The sequence below is a fragment of the Rhodamnia argentea genome, chromosome 2 (genome assembly GCF_020921035.1).
Source record: "Rhodamnia argentea isolate NSW1041297 chromosome 2, ASM2092103v1, whole genome shotgun sequence".
In the NCBI taxonomy this organism is placed as follows: domain Eukaryota; kingdom Viridiplantae; phylum Streptophyta; class Magnoliopsida; order Myrtales; family Myrtaceae; genus Rhodamnia; species Rhodamnia argentea.
The window spans coordinates 20,659,891-20,677,401 of record NC_063151.1 but is presented as its reverse complement, the minus strand read 5'-3'; the positions used below and the strand labels follow the sequence as shown (position 1 = coordinate 20,677,401).

The window sequence follows — 17,511 nt, the reverse complement described above, 5'->3', positions numbered from 1 at the left end:
AACGCGGGACAAGGTGAAGAAGAGCACATGTAGAAAAAATTGTCCCATGTTATTTGCTTGGGAAACTTTCCAAGCTTGTGTCTTTCATAGAATGGAGACCAGTGACTCGTGGGTGAGAATATCACAATAGCTGTGTCCTCCGTTGGTCGAGTAATAAAGATTATGGTCTAAATCAATCGTTTGGAAGACATAAGGCTCTAGTCTCCTATAGATTTTTTTAGCCCAGCACTTGATGTGTTATTCCAATTTCCAATTCCAATGGATACGTCAGCATCATAATATAAGTTGTATTAATTTTTCCATAGTAAACATTGACGTGATATATACACATATATGATAAATATATCTGTGGAAAATATAAATAAATTAAATAGATACATACGGCATTAATCCAAGCACTTGTTTTCTAATCAAGTGGGGCCACCAACTAGGAAGAACGGGCACTCTCCAAAGGCCTCCATGTTGACACACGTCCGCTAATTCGACACGCAACCGACACGTGGTCAATAGGTATCAGACATCCGATACATGGTTAGTGCTCTAGACACATAAGCGACACGCGAGTCCAGCATCCCGATACACATGGTCAATTTTAAATATTTTCAATAAATTAGGGGTCAAAATGTAAATCTATCAAAAATATATATACTTAAGTCATATACCTAGCCATTCAAAAATTAATATACCCAGCTACAAAAAAAAAAAAAAAACTAATCGTGAATCCCTAATTAAAAAAAAAGAAGTAGCTCATCATTAATATTTTTATATATACATCATGTATATAAAAATAATATACTTTTACTGTACAACATGTCATAATGTGTCGAAATTCTCTATTTTTTTAGAATCGAAGTGTCGTGTCGTGTCGTGTTATGTGTCTTGTGTCGGTGTCACTGCTACTTGGGCCACCAATGTCATGTTGTTTTCACCATGCAAACTTCTACCACATTGTATGTAGTCATAGGTTAGAAAAATTGTTCAAAAAGTCTTAAACCTATTGCATTTTTACCAATTAAGTCCTAAGCCTTTTAATTTTGCCAATAGAGTCTTAAACCCTTTCAAGTTTTGTCAATTGAGTCAATCGGTCAATTTTGGTTAGAAAACATTGACGTAGATGTTGGCCATCCTTCGGTTAATGGTCGATGCCGACGTGAGCATTTTTTTGTAACATTTTAATATTTTATTTGATTTTTTTAATCTGTAATTTTTTATTTCCTTCTTTACTTTTTTTTATTTCCTTTTTTTGTTTTTCCTTTTTCCATTTGTCGGCCATCTTCGCACCTCGTCGATGGCCTGTAGAGGTTGCCGCCTTCAGGCGTGGAATGGTTAATAAAAAATAAAAATAAAATATTATTAAAATTATCCACATCGGCGCCAGTCATGCCAAGTGGAACGGTCAACGTCCATGTGAGCTATTTCTAATCAAAATTGATTGGATAGACTCAATTTGAAAAACTTGAAAAGGTTAAGGTTCAATTGATAAAATTTAAAGGTTTAAAACTAAATTGACAAAAGTATAATAAGTTCATAATGATTTTCCCTTCCCGTCGTAAGCTGGCCGCTCGGTGAATCAACATATTTGCAAATCACGCTGCATTTGTCCAAAACAATCCTACCAGGAAATTGTTGGACTTAGCTAGTATTTGTGGGGCGCCAATGATAGGTCGACCCGATCCGACTCAATGAAACAAATGGCTCATGCATAGAGTAAGATGGCTGTTATCTGATTTGGAGTCTATATTATCTCAAATTCCTTCCAAACATCTTCAAGAATCTTATCTCTACCTTGATATCTTGGTTGTTGGGAACACGACGAAGTATAGACATTTGTATCAAGTTCATGCACAAGGGAGCGTGTGAGAAAAAACCATCCTAGAGTGTCATTTTCACGAGGTGTGCGCAAGATTCCAGAATAGAACTGGAACCGAACACATGGTACGAGTTCAAAAAAATGTGGAACAGGAAGCGGATCAAATGGATATGGGCGACCAAATGGGTGGGTTCACTGGGACGGTGGGTCTACAAGGTGAAGTCCAAAAATCATTTTATCTATGTGTCAGGTAGAAAGTATGATATTCCGATAAACAAAGGGGAGCTAAAAAGTAAAATTGTAAATGCTATAGTGATAGCATTCTGTTGTGTTCACTCTCATCTTGATTAATTAAAAATGAAACAAAAATAAATAAATAAATAAAAACAAATCGGCCGGTTTCTAGGTAGATCCCGAAATCTGTGATAGGGTAGGTTCAGCTTCCATGGTATGCGTGGTAGGTTTAAGATTATTTCGAAACCTGGGAACCAGTTCCGACGGGTAGGTTCTAGGTGGAACCTGCATTAATCTTGGAACCACTCACCCTCTATTTTCACCTTTTCTTTCCAAAGACCCAAGACTCTTGAGTCGTGACCGTGGGTTCAAAACGGCATGAAACGAGATTGTTAATTAACCGTGTTAGCGAATCCGTGGGGGTTCGTGCTAGATCAAACTCGCGAAACTTGCTCGTTGTTGAGGTAGGCACGCCATGAACTCGTTGTTACTTGTGAATATGAATGTCATAATCGTGCGCTTCCATCAAATAAATACGCTATCTGCAAACTGTTATACACAAGTAAAATCCATAAATGCTTTTCTTTCTTTTTTTGACTTTCCATGTAATTCCAAATTTGAAATGGCTGAAATATCTACGAAGCAGCATGCCTATGCCCAGACCCAACAACCATCATGTCTCCAAGCACCAATTCCTCATGTCCTTGCAGTGACATAAAGGTAGTTCGGGCAGCATCACGTGATAATTACAATTGAGTATTATTAAACGAAGAAAAAAGTAAAACCAACTGAGCATTTTTTTTTATTTCTCAATTGACATCCAATTCAAAAACAAGCATTCCTATTGGTTGAGGAATGTTCCAATGAAGAAAGTTGAGAAAACCCTCTTATGCACATCTAAATCAAACATTACAATATTCTTCCAAGGTGGGACTAGGTTTGGATTAAGGTGGCAACCGTTTGTTGCCTCCCAGAAGGAGGAAAGAGGGAGCAAGAGGCTTTTTAGGTCTTTGCCTTTTTCCTGGAAAAGCCACCACCATTGGTAACAGAGAAGAAAAAAGAGGCTTTTTCTAGAGTCGTCTCATAAGGTTTCTCGTATCCAGGAAGATGAAAAGGAGTGAAAAAGCTTGTCCCCGCTTTATATCTGATATAAAAAACGACAAGCCTCTGGACCACCATGGTAGCAGATTGATAGCCTTTTTCTAGAATCGTCTTCTATACGCTTTCTCGCACTGAGGAAGATGAAAAGCGTTTGAAAGAGTGATCCCTCTCAATATATTAATGTCACTGATTAAACAACACTACATGTGCTCTTCTGCTTCTTCGCCGTACTATATTTCTCATATGAAACCTGCGGATTTGAGTTCATAATTGAAAATAGCACTCTGAAGTACGTTAAAGTGTTCTCGAATGAAGCGTCATCGTTAAGAAGCGTGCCTGAGTTGAGTTGGAAAAGTTTCCTATCAGAAAATTTGTGTGCCGTGAAAAAGTTAATATGCCCTAATTAACACATAACTCATTGGGGGTGAGGATGAGGATGATGCAGAATTATACACCCAAATTAAGGGGAGCAAACCTAACATTAAGCTTATACGTGAGCAAGAGATTCGAGAAGATATCGAGTTCTTGTTGCGCGCGCCCAACTAATTGTACTAAAGCCCAGATTCGTGAAGATATCGGGTTTCTGTTGCACTATCCCAACTAATTGTTTCAAAGCCAATGGTTGATTGGTGAACCACTATCAATGTGTATCGATATTTGGTGAATATCTCTATGAATGAACCTCGAGACCAACACAGTTTTCTGGTACCCTTCATAATTCGGTCCGGCGAAGAGACAAGTAGTGAAGGTGGGCGTTGTGGTGGAGCAACGCAGCCTGATAGCCAACCTCATGGTTCGGTCCGGAGGTGGGCATTATAGTATAGCAACGAAGTCTGATAGCAGCCTCATGGTTCGGACCGTAGAAACAAACCAGGGAAAAAAGTGGCCGTTGGATATTCAAGTTGAGATATGTTGATGCAAAAGGATGCCTAGGTTAAGGGGGAGCAAACCTAACACCGAGCTTACACGTGATGAAGAGATTTGTTAAGATGCACCTATGAGTTGTGTTCGAAAAAGTTTCACATAAGAGAATCAATGTGTGTGAAGCAGTGAATATATCCTAATTGGCCCATAATTCATAGGTTTAAATTTTTTTAGTAAAAATGGATCCAACTGGATATGTTGATGGGTTCATACTCTTTCTTCCTCTTAGTAATATCCCTAGGTGAAGGTATCTGATTTCTCTTGTGCTCTCCAATAAATAGTATCAAAGCTCATGATTGATTGGTGGTCTACTCCCAATATGTATCGGTGTTTGATAACATCTTAAGGAAGAAAAGTCCAATATCGGTGAATTGGCATGGTGTGGAGTAATTAGTATATCGTAGTTGACCCATAATCATTTACAAAAATTTTGATCGAAGGTGGATCCAGTTGGATATGTTGAAGAACTCGGATTTGCGCTCCCTCTTAGCAATCTCTCCTGGTGGATATATTGGGTTTTTGTTGCTCGCTCCCAGCAATGATATCATGTAGCTATTTGCCTTAAAAATCTTTGCACCTATGTGGAAAAACAACTCAAGATGAAGGCATTGTATTTGAGAAAAGAGAAAAAATCTTAAAGGGAAGTAACCGTGGAGAAAATAGTAATAACCGGTTTAAGAATTTGAGATTTTTTTAGACAAAAAGAAAGAGCATTGGGTAAACATATTTAAAGCATGTTCGTTTCGGATTTTTATGCTACTTTTACCCTGGAACACTTGCATCTATAAGATGTCATGTACCACAACCGATCGCGAAATTGGATGGAAGACTAAATTTGGGCGAATGGGAGAACTTTGGAAAAGTTTTGGGTACATGTGCTTTAATGATACCATTTTAGAATTCTTCGTGGCATTAATCGACATTAAGTTATTACAACCCTCAAATTTGAAATTCAACAATCAAAGGAATAATAATCATTGATGCCGGTTGGTCATTTATAATTGTCATCACCTGTCGATGCTCGTTTCAAATTCAATTGGCGATAACAAACTGTCAACAACAGTTCAAAGTGTCTGTTCACTCCATATGGCATCAAGATTTTTTTTTTTTTCCGACATATCTTCTCATTCCATTCTTGTTCATTCCTTTCTAGGGAGTTTGAGAGGAGTTGGATGTATCCCCAAGGCGAATGGATGGTCCAAAGCTCTCTTGATCTATAATGCTTTGGGTCTTTGATTGAAAACTTTAGCCGATCCCTATGGAATTCTTCATGTTCCTCTTAAACATTTAGCGCGGTACGTACCTTAGGCAATGTTCTTTCGAAAAAACCGACCATAATTTAACATGTACTTTCGATTAATGATGAGAGTTTCAGCCCCGCTAATGATGTTCAAACAAGCTATATTTCGTAGTTTTATAATGTTCCATGTAAGTGGCCCCTCTAATCGATTATCTATCTAAGAATGAATTCCAACTAAGATAATTAAGACCCTAGTTCACACAGAACAACCTAAAGGAAATCGAGAAATGAGAAAGAGAGATTGAATATATTAAAAGGTGGAATTAAGCAAGATTAAAAAAAGACAAGAAAAAGGCGTTTGCGAGCACAGTTCCAACTTAAGATGAGGTGAAAGCCCTAGCTTCCTCTTCAATTCTACGTAGCAATTCATGAACAGCAGCTGCGATTTCATCCACCGTGTTCAAGTGGCACCCTTCCTCCACCTGTCTCATTTCACCATAAACATAGAGAAAGGAGGGAAAGAAAGATCAGATCAGATCAGAAAAAGATCACAACAAGAAATTCTCTACCACAACATCATGTACGTGCATTCTTCGTGAACCTAACCAATTAAAATACCGGAATTTACGACTGACGAGACTTCTAATTTTCGACGGTTGACATTTTAATTTTACTGTAGAGATCGAAAAGTAATTTTAATCATATTTACGAAATAAGTATATCTTAAAGTCTATCAAAGAATACAGTGTAATGTGGAATTTTGTTTGGAACACTTTCATTATGTATAAGAGTTTGAATATAATAATACTATATTCTCTTCCAGGTGGAGAGATTATTGCTTGGAGGACTTTAAGCCCAACCCAAACGGTCCCTTTGTATTCTAGCCCAAGAATCAATCATGCTCCATCTGAAAATTCAGTAGGAAAAGAACAAAAGAAGGAACAGAGAACACGTGAAGTTTTGTATTTAGCTAAGAATCTCAATTTAACTCATGATGCACCACAAGTTCTGATTCTTCAATTTGACATCAGCGTTATGATATCCAACCCTAAAAGTTTAAGTGATCAGACAAACGGCATGTTATGCTCGGTTTGTTCCATAAAAAACGAATGATCTGGAAACTGCTTTGCTTAAAAATGTTCGGTTCGAAATGATTAGTAAATTAAAAATATTTTTATGATCGACGATTATCGTCCGACCTAAACGTCTCGGAACGGATCATGATTAGCAGAGACAGACAGCATATTGCATGAGCAGTAAAAGACAAGCCTACCTAATAATCAACACGTGGGCGTATCATTTCTCGGCAAAGAAAACGGAGAAAAAGGCCATAGAAAAAGACAAGTGGGCGTAGGATGGAACGTGAGAATGTACTGTACCTTGACGCTGACGGAGTAGAGGACCGCGTCGTCGACGGTGGTGACGTTGAGGTGGAGGACGCTGAGCCGGAGGCCCTGCAGCCCGGCCACCAGCTGGAGCAGCTGCTGCGGCCTCTTCTTGGAGAGGATCCTCACGTTGGCGTGGCTCTCCACCATCGTCACCTCTATGTCCGCCACCGCCCACCCGGGGCGGCGGCCGCGGTCATCGGGAGCCGCGGTCGGCTCGGCCGGCCCCCCGCACTGGGTCATCGGCGGCGGCGTCGACCGAGTCGAGTACTGTGGGAAGCTGAAGAACTCGGCGAAGGGCGAGGAGACATCACTGTTGTCATCCTCGTGGTTGGCGGCGGCGATGTCTTGGGGTGGCTTTGGTCTGGGCTTGTGGGTCTGCATGGACTGGAGGAGCTGCTCTAGCTCCTTCACGAAATTGATAGCTCCTCCTATGATTGACGCTTGATCACCCTGAGCAGATAAAAAGAGAGGAAAAACAAATATTCAGAATGCATGTAGGTTTGTGAATTCTCGAGCTCAGATATTGAGGGAATTCGTCGCCGGGTTTCAAAACGAATGAACAAATGAAAATAAAAAGGAAGGTGCAGTCGTTGCAAATCTCGAAATTGGAAAGCTGAGAACACCTAGGCAAATCGCGAAAAAGCAGTCACGAGAAAGAAAGGAGGGGGGGAAAAGGTGGAGAGCCAGAGAGCGGCGTTCAAGATGATTTGACCTCACTCTGCGACCCCCCCAGCTCGGAAAAGATATCATCATCATCATCAAGTACGTTTGAAAGGAGAGAGAGAGAGAGAGAGAGAGAGAGAGAGAGAAATGGAGATCTTGACTTGCTCCAGCATTTTTTGTTTATGGAAGGGGAAAGGAGGTGAGTGTACCCGCTGGCTGTAGGAAGGGGGCATGAGGGAGCGGAGGACGGCGAGGTACTCGTTCATCTGCTTGCGGCGGTTGCGCTCCACCGCAATGTGGGTCATCCTCTGGTTCTCTATCTCCTCCTTGTTCTTGCTGCTCCTGCTCCTCCTCCTCTTCCTCCTCCCCCCGGCGCTGTTGTTGTTGTTGCTGTTGCCGGCCTCGGCTGCGGCGGTGGCGCAGGTGGTCTCCGGAGACGAGGAGTTGGGGTCCACGGGCGGCCACTGGCTGCTGCTGCTGCTGATGCTGATGCTCACGCCGTGCATGGCCGAGGTGTTGGTGGCGGAGGAAGAGGAGTAGTAGTCCCAACATCCAGTGTTGCCGTTGGGGTCGTCGCTGAAAGCGGCCAAGAAGGCCTTCTCGTCGGCCAACTCCTGGAGGCCACCGGACAGGGCGTAATACTGATCCCGACTGTAGCCAAAAGGGTCTTGTGGGTACACCACTGCTTCTAGCGCCATTCTTTTTTTAAATCTCTCTCTCTCTCTCTCTCTCTCTCCCTCTGTTTGTTGCAGAGCAAAGGGGAAGAGAGGGGGGGTTGGTAATGGAGAAGAAGGAGAAGAAGCCAAGGCACAAGGTTGCTGAGAAAGAAGAAACAAAGACGCCTTTGTTTCGTGCGTGTTGAGCTTCGAGATGGGAGGATCAGGGAGTGTGGGGAGAGGGGGGGTTTTAAATGGGTTTCTCATCCAAGGGGGAGGGTGGGAGAGGGCGATTGCTACAGAATGTTGCACGTGAGATTGTAAAAAGAGTGGACCGGTCATTACCTCTGCCTCTTTTAGAGAGAGAGAGAGAGAGAGAGAGAGAGAGAGAGAGAGAGATTCTCCTATGGAGGAGCATCTTGAGAGACTTGTATGGAGGTGGTAATAATTCACAAGGTCCTCTAATTAGTAAAGGAAAATGCTTTTTTGACAGCACTGTCGGTGACGTCATAATCATAATCGTAGATTCACACATCATCATCGCATGTTTTACATAAAACACTCATTAATTGAAAGATCATGTGTTCAGAAATAACCGACAATACTATCAAACTGTCGGGCTTGCAACTCCCATTAGTAAATTAGACTAGACCCGTCAAATTGGTGTATCGAATAGGATTTAGGTCGGGGTCATAAATGGTCCGATTCAAATAGACCCATTGAACTCGTTTTTGACCAATTTATTGCAATACAAATATAGTGACTCATACCCGATCTAACTCATATCCAGTACATACCCCGACCCGACTCCTACCTAGCACATACCCAACCCTACCCGACCCCATATACCTAAAATACTTCCATATTTAATTAAATCTAAGAAAACCCACAAACAAACCGATGTGAGAGTGCGGAGTGAGTGAGCATGAGATTGAATAAACGCGAAAGAGGTGGATTGGGCATAAGTAAATTGTAAACGCGTTTATTATTTAAGACCCATTTAACACATATATTATATTTCAATTCATTTAGGATCCATTTATCAAATATAAGTAACCCGTAGAATAATTGATCTCATCTTATATGGATTTAGGTTTATGACCCTTTTTGACATGTCTAATTTACATATACAATTTTCCTGAATGCCTAACTATCGAATAAAAAAGAATTCTATGTGTCACCCATTTCTTACCACTCTCATTTTACATGTGAAACACTCGACGTGAATGTAACCACATGAACAATAAAGATCGAGACGTACAGGAACATAGGGACATAATCGATGTGACCTCGACTGAATAAATGGGACATGCTACAATTTGAACTTGTGACCTTTTATTTCATTATTACATTGGCCAGATCAATTGTGTTCTCTCGTGAGGAAATGTACCATGATATATCTCTTAGTACTCACTCCTCGTACGTAATTAGGAACTTGCATCCTGAATATACATATAGGATGTGGGATGTGCCATGTTGGCAAGATAATCAACACTACATTGACTTCAATGTTTTCTTCCAAAATATTTAGCTTATCAAGAAACGGGCAAGTAATATAAACGAAAGATATAACGATAATAAAAAAAGGAAACTGCCAGCTAAACAGTTTAATAGAACTGTTAGTTATTTTTAATCACACGATTTTCCAATTAATGACTGCTTTATGTAAAATACGCGGTGATGGTGTGTGAATCTACGGTTGAAATTGTACCGTCCGAGACAGTATTGTTAGACAAGTATTTTCATATATATAAAAAAAAAAACTGATGGTGAATATTGATAAGCATGTCTAATTAATTTCTCCTGCTCGGACATAAGCCACGTACGGCACAATTAAAAAAGAGTAAGAAACCAAAAAACAGCCTTGTAATCGGTTGGGACGTCCGAGCAGCGTACGGAACAATTAACAAAGAGTAAGAAGCCAAAAAACAGCCTTGGAATCGATTGGGACTCAAGACGTTTGGTTGCTTAGGACCCTACTCCACTACTACGTTTGGTTGCGTAGAGATCAAATGCATATCCCGCAACTTGAGCAAACCCCACAATTTACTTTATTAATTTGGTCTAATCGTGCAATTAGCACCAAATCATGTCCACCCGCAAGTCATCTCCGACTGTTTTTGTTTTCTTCAGCGAAAAATAGTGGTTAGCACCGCAAAATGGAAGTGGGTGCGATTAGACCAAAGAACGAACACGAAGCCAGCTCAAGACGAAGTCAAAAGAGATCTGAAGCCAAGCCAAAAGGCATCGAATTCCGTCTTTGCAATTAAACTTCATGGTGCGAGCTCGTGTTCGCGCGCGTGGCTCACCATGTCTAGAGATAAAGCACGTCCGGACCAAGACTCCTCCTATCGAGTTCGAATTCAACAACCCTAACCGAGATCGAGAGCGCGTTCGGATCGGTGCTTTCTTCCGTCCGCTTCGAACGGCGGCCTCCGATCACGATCGGACTCCAATGACTACACTCACGTCCGATCTAAGTTCGGGTTCGAATCGGAAAGACGAAAGCATGGCAAAGGCTTAGGGCAATGTCGTCATCTTCCTTTCTCGGATTCACGGCCAATCACGGCCATGGAGGCTAAGGACAACAATGATGTTCGTGACATAGGCAGGAGGAATAAAACTTAATTTTCTTCTTCTTTTCTATATGGGAAATAGAGAGGCGGCCTTAACCCTAACCGGACGCGACATGCGGTTTCATTTGGTAATAATGCGGTCGGACACTTGGACGTAAAAACGAGGAAGATGACCCCAGAGATTCTGTCTACGAGATCTATAATAATAACATTAGACACAGAAAAGAAAAGAAAAAACCAATGAAAATTTTCGAAGAAATTAATAAAGAAATGAAGGGGGAAAAGAGGAGGAACAGAACAGGCTCACTTCAGTTCAGACGTCGGACATGCACAGAGGAATCCATGTGACCACACAAACTGCCACTCTGTATTCATCTCCGATGTAAACTTCCCCTCTTCCCAAGACTTTTCACTATTTTCTTTTTTCAACCCCACCCCATTTATTTTTTTTTAAACAATTTAATTCTCGAGTTTCGATCTTTTTCCCCAATTTCATCCATGCCCATTTCAATATAGTAAGGCCTTTCCTCACGGCGAGTAGAATTCGTACATCCACCCGATTAGAATAGAAGACATTCTTTCTAGGGTTTCTTGAACATGCCCCTTCGTTTCTTGGGCTCTTCCTTGGAGGGAATATTGTCGTCGCACACTCACCACCGTGTTACAACCCACGGCGTAGTAGAATAATAAGGATCGTGAGTTTTGATCTATGTCATTCCCGTCGTATGGTACGCACTGAGTCTTGATTCCTTTGGCGCATTTAATAAATTTTGATCTTGATTAAAGAACTCGGCTGGAAATCCGAAGCCCAGCTGGCATTCCATTGATCGCGTAACCGGGAAATCGTTTGATTATGCGATTCGAGGGCCGATTAAGTCTTCGAGGGGATCAGTCCAGCTTGCCCTAGCATCCATTTGTTTAACCTGTTCAATCGAGTTAGCTTGCTCCGCGGGATTTCTTTTCAATAATGTGAACACGACCCGAATTAGAGTATTGTCAATGTCCGCTCCATCATAGGCATTGCTCTTTTTTTTTTTAAAATATCTGTCGGGTCCCGATTTTAATTGTGGTCACTGTAGGCAGTATCGCGTTACGATAGCACATCCTCTAATTTTGGAACTTCCTTCCCAGAGGTTATGATCGTGTGGAATTGGATGGGTATGCTTTTATTAAATCGTGTTAAATTATGTCACGGGCCAATCGATTCGTTTTGCGCTAGTAATCTATGATCATCAGAAATGTTACTTTCCTCCTGTCCATTTGCCTAAAGTTTGCAAGTGATTCATGGATGTGACACGGAAAGCAATTATCGGCCGCGATCATTCCCTACCAGGTCTTCTTTTTTTTTCTCCCCATGTGGAGGCTAATGATTGGCTTGCGAATTGACGTGTGTAAGTGTGCGGACGCTGTTAAGTGTTATTATTGAGTAATTGACTTAGTCTCTGCTCCAAATAATATCAGATCCAAGCAAGTATTTTTAGTGCTTAAGTTCCTCCTCACACTCGATTGATTTTGGTTCCTCTGAAATCGAATGACCTAAATTTCGCATAGTAATCATCCTTAGATGCGTGTCCATGAGAGTATATTGTCACATGATAAGATCGAGTTGTCACATGCACAGCACCTATTCGATGATGATTATGAAGATTTTTCCCATTTGTTAACACGGGTCGTGATAAAACTATTTGTTCAAACATATCGCTGCCCAACTTGTATTATATATGGGTCTTGCTGATGAGTGTCTTGAGGCCCTCATGGAGCGTGTAAATACCTTATGTACTCCTCATTATGGAACACACAGAAATTATACAATTCTCTTCCACATAATCTTATTTGATGCAATAATCATAGCTATAAATGTTTAGTGTACCTTGCGGGAGCATGATGGGCCATGTTTCAAGCATTCAGTACAAAATAGTATTTTTCAGATATGTGTAAGGTGTGAATTCAAATTGGAACGCAACAGTTAATGTTTGGAGAGGAACTGACTTAATTTTGATATATTTAGTTGGCTTATAAATGAATTCACCATTTTTTTTTTCAGAAATCTCACAGACACGAGGGCCACTTCCTTTTGCCTTTTTGATTTTCTGGGCATCTTGATTCTGATGACATGAGGACAAGTCGCTTTATGTATGGTTGAGACCGCTCAAGCCTTCTGCAATCTCGTACCATCCGACCTGTGCATGGGGCAAGCTAGTCGACACACTTTACTCATTAATGAATTATGTCGAATGTACTCTCCGCTTAAGGAAATGATGCCTCAGACTGTTACTGCGTTTGACTGTCAGGATTTAAATCAGGATATGATACGTTTTATCATATCCTGTGTTTGGTAAATATCCATGAGAGGATAAAGGAGATATGACCCGTATAAAAATATCATAGGAGACGAAGTATGATAGATCTGGATAGAATTTTTCAAGAGAGTAGATATAAGGAGAATCAAGTTTTCCCCACAACTGACACCTCTTCATTGTGCCGAGCCACCTCTCTGTTGTGTTGGGTCACCTCTTTGGCGACGACAATCGCCAAGTGTGGCTGCCTCTCCTACAGCGCGAGGTTGGTATCTCTAGCGGCAAAGTTTGATGTCTCCACGACCTCATTCTTTAATTGATAGTTTGGCGTGATATGAGATAAAGTCCGTCGTTATTTAATTACTTGAACATTTTTAACATTCGAAAGGGGTCTCGACATGTTATGAAGAACTCGAGATTGATCATCGACTTTCGGGGTTGCTCTTTTGGATGGCCTGCATGAGTATATCTTCAACTTGCAAAAAGAGGCTGAATAATTCTATTGTTCATCATTTGTTTACTCACTCTACAAGACAATGAGCAAGGCCGGTGGCTCATTGTCAAAGGATTTGACTCCAAATCAAACCCCTAGTTCTACTGAGTTTGCGTCGTGCTCGAATTAGATGGCACAAACATTTGCTTAAAAATAACCCACTTATCAGAACTCATCACTAAATAATTTGTAAAGCATTCTGATGTTTCAACAAAATAGAATCGATCTCAATTGTGTCTTGCCTCTACTTATCCGACATTACATCCGCAGTCTACCAAATAGTAGATAGGATATGACTAACTCATTGGATTTCTTGTCATATCCCGATTAGAAATCCCGACAATCAAACGCAGCCTTAAATGAGTTTTTAAACAAGCGGATTTATCTAAGTAGGAGTATCGCATAGCATGGCTTTCCAGAATAAATTTCGCAAGTTTTCCTTTTCGGACTCCGTTTGTTTCGCCAAAAATGAATGATTTTGAAAACATCTTCCTAAAAATAATTGATTATATCACTTAAAAAATTGAATGAATGAAAAATATTTCCATTATCCACAAAAATTCTTAGATAAAGATTGTGATCAATAATGAAAGTATTTTCTGTTGACTAAATATTTGAAGCGATTCAAGCGATTATTATTAGAAAAATATTTTCTAGATCATTCGTTTTTCGCGAAACAAACGAAGCCTTAATCGCCAACATTTTTATTTCACTTTGGGTCATTTTCCATTTGGAGTGTGAAAGATATATCAAGAGAGATATAGATAAGATTATGTGGGCTAGAGAATTGCGCAATTTTTGTATATTTGTATGTGTCACATAATGGATAGTACATGACTATTAAAGGTGGCAAGTTATTGAAATATCAATTATTAATAATCAAGGATATGCACAATTAAAGCATTTGTATATGAAAAATATCAACTTTTAGGTTTATACGTTTGGCCCACGCAGACACTAATCTCCCATTCTCCTTCTCTTGTCAACATGATTACTTAAACGAACATAATTCACAAGCAGTCGCTTTAAATCCTTCGCTTAAAGATGAGCAGGCATATCTAATCAAACTTGTCGTGTTGCTATCCAGGCAAATACCAAGGAAGCTGCGCGTATTAATGAGATCTGAAACTGAATTAATTTAAGCCTTGTTTTGTTGACTAACGTGGGAACACCTAGCTAGTGCGCCCTAATCCCTCGCCCGCCCCACGCCCCCCTCGTTCGTCTCATGTGGAATCCAGTTTGCACCTAAGGGGGTCCATCCCCGACCCAACTCGTGGACCCAGGAAAAAAACCAAAACCAGGTCCATGATTAAGATATTAATTAATCAAGGTTAAATCAGGATCGTGAGTCTCTCTCTTTCTCCATAAGCATGTGCGAGCTTAGAGCGCAAAGTACGGTACCAGAAACCCTAAACCTACAACTCATGTGGCCCCCAGGAGAAGAGCAGGTCGGTCCTTAAATTAATGGCACATTGGAGGGGTTGAGATCAGGGACTCCAAAGCTGTACTATCCGAATATGTTCACAGGTTTTGATTAGGGTTCTTGCTCGTGCTAGAATGCGGTGCTCCGAAACTTTATTGAGAACGTGAATGATTACATCGTGGGCCCCGATCTCGCTTTCTCAATCCTATTGCGAGAAACAAAAGTAAACATGATAAGTTATAGCTTACGACAAGGAATAGGAATGAGCTTAAGTACCATTTGATTTATGAGGACGCGGTGGGACTAGACCGGAAAGTACGTCTTAAATGAGAAAAAAAAATGAATCCATGGAAAAAGGTCGAACATACTGGTAATCATTGAAGCCTTAACCGAGGAACGCCAACATTTATCAACACCCAAATCTCGGGTTTGATCTCTTTTAGCTTAATTTTAATAGTTGAACATCTGCCGGAAATAAAGAAAAAGAAAGACGCAGGATTTTGTTGACTCGTTCAGGAAACGAGGGAATGGTGGACCTCAAATTCTGGGAGAACCATCCTCTTGTGAGGTCCTTTTGTATTTTACTTGCAGTTGAGATTCGCTGGTCGGATCCTAGTTCCAGCGGGGTCACTGTTCAATTTGCCACAATCTTTCCATTCGGGCCCTTCGACTCATTCGAGCGTGCAGGCGCTTTTAAAGTTAAAGGACTTTCACCTTCCCTGCATGGAAAGTAATGGAGGGGTCCAATTGAGTCGTGCCAATAACATTGCCGACAAGAGAGCACGCCGGATTGGAAATTATTGATTCGCTAAAGCGAGGCTTGTCTTATTCACCGGCGTAAATTTGATTAAGGGAAGGACTTTAGGGTTTTGGAGTGGTTTAGGTTATCGGCAAGGATTATCCTTCCGAATGTTCGACGTAAAACAAGATTTGAACTCTCTTATAGAGCTCAACCTTGATCGATACACAGCGTGCATGCCAAGGGAATGATCATGGTCGAAGAATTCTCCAGTATGTCGACACGATCTTTTCACTTGGAGAAATTTCGAGATGCTCTCAAAGCATAAAAATAATAGTATCCACCGAAATAAGATCCGATCACAGGACATCATGAGAAACACCAAAAAGTATCCTTCGATATGACACACGCAAGACAAACATACCATTCGCCTATTATCGAACCGCTCATGCGTCCACTAAAGTTTAGGATTTTTGAGATACGCCGATCTTTGTGACAAGCCATTGTCCTGCGTAAACATTTCAAGATCGCGACAAATCATTACTACATAAACAGTCTCGAATGTCAGGTAAAAGGGCGCTACTGGTTACGCTATTCAACTTCGTTTGAAGCCCTTGGAAGTAAGATCGAGAGATACATTCCAGTCTTTACTGAACAAGCGAAGCCATGCAACGTACTAAAAGCTGAAGTTCCTTTCCTTATGAGGGGCAATGGGACGTAATAATGGAGAAATGATAACGTGAGCCTCTGAGGAACTTGCGAAGAAGAATGAACGAAGCATGCACGGCGATTCTCCAAACCGAACTTTCCTTGTCTAAGAGAGGAAAGTGGATTAGCGACTTCCACGCCATGAAAAGGTGTTTCGTCTTCTGATGCAAAGAGGGGAGGGTTCCATGACCAGGTGATGTCACTGTGAGTTGAGGTGTTAGCCTCGGGAAGTAGATCAGAAGTTTATTTGGAGTATATCATATTCATCATTAAGTAAAGTGGACCTCTTTTTTAGTATTTTTTTTATTTTAGTTTATACTTTTGAAAGGAATTTGAGATTTCTAATATAGTAAAATATAGTTATTAGCGGTAACTTCATATACTTTGCGGTATACCACATTCATCAAGAAGAAAGCAATGCTACCTATGAGTAAATCTTCTTATCTTTAGTAAATAATGTGAAATACTAAAGAATCGTCCGTAATAAAGTTTTACTCATTCATAAAAAGCCTTATTTGTTATCTGTGTACTATTTCAGTCCATCGAATTTAACCGAAGTCATTTTATAAAGATGACGATTTTATTATAAGTATTTGAATATTTTTCCAAAGGAAATTATAAGAAAACCATCGCCCTACGATGTCAACAGCACGTGCGGCAATCCCGGCTAGAGCTGTGGCGAGGGTCGCTGAACCTCATCCTCTACAGAAGAGGGCAGCGCGATTCTCTCCGGCTGCAAGCGAGTTCGCGGTTGAACCTTGCCATAGAATAGGCCAGTGTTGCGTCTGCATGTCAACATTGGCCAGGGTCAAGTTAGTCTTTTATCATTAATGTCCTTGCTCAAGCCCGTCAACAAATGTTTTCTACTGGCATCCAGGCTCATGATCACGTTTATCATGTCAACTTAGAAGTGCTATAGAATGGGAACCCGTTAGTTCCACAAGAATGCCATTCAAGATTCAACATATAAACACAGATGGAGAGCATACTATGATACATTTCTATGGCTTACAGAAACGCAGTTCTAAGACAAAACAAGTTAATTACATGAAAAGTATAAATCTTCTTCTTCACCACCTTTCATATATTTAAATGTGAAAAATAATAAAGAAAAGAGTCATTAATAGTCTATATTTTCACTTAAATACTATACTAGGTATCGTGTGTGCCTTTTCTATGGCTTGCAATTTCTTCACATTCCAAAGTTTTAGCAAATATTAACAGAGTACTCTCTACAGAGTACTCTTTAGAATACAAGA

General features: G+C 40.6%; 1 protein-coding gene across 1 annotated transcript; it reads right to left on the bottom strand.

The window, feature by feature from the left end:
* Positions 1 to 5,684: 5,684 nt before the first annotated feature.
* LOC115739458 (transcription factor bHLH96-like) lies at positions 5,685 to 8,189 on the bottom strand. Its single transcript, XM_030672562.2, has 3 exons — positions 7,570 to 8,189; positions 6,689 to 7,147; positions 5,685 to 5,791 (listed from the first exon to the last, which is right to left on the bottom strand). Exons 1-3 carry the CDS (start codon positions 8,056 to 8,058, stop codon positions 5,687 to 5,689), a joined length of 1,053 nt encoding a protein of 350 aa, XP_030528422.2. The 5' UTR covers positions 8,059 to 8,189; the 3' UTR covers positions 5,685 to 5,686.
* Between the last annotated feature and the right edge of the window lie 9,322 nt (positions 8,190 to 17,511).

What these genes read in the sequence shown, in the direction of transcription:
- LOC115739458 (XM_030672562.2), bottom strand. Translation starts at nt 8,058, where the DNA reads ATGGCGCTAGAAGCAGTGGTGTACCCACAAGACCCTTTTGGCTACAGT. An exon ending in CCCCTTCCTACAGCCAGCGG is followed by an intron (nt 7,148 to 7,569) that starts GTACACTCACCT and finishes TTATCTGCTCAG; the next exon opens with GGTGATCAAGCGTCAATCAT. An exon ending in TCTACTCCGTCAGCGTCAAG is followed by an intron (nt 5,792 to 6,688) that starts GTACAGTACATT and finishes GAAATGAGACAG; the next exon opens with GTGGAGGAAGGGTGCCACTT.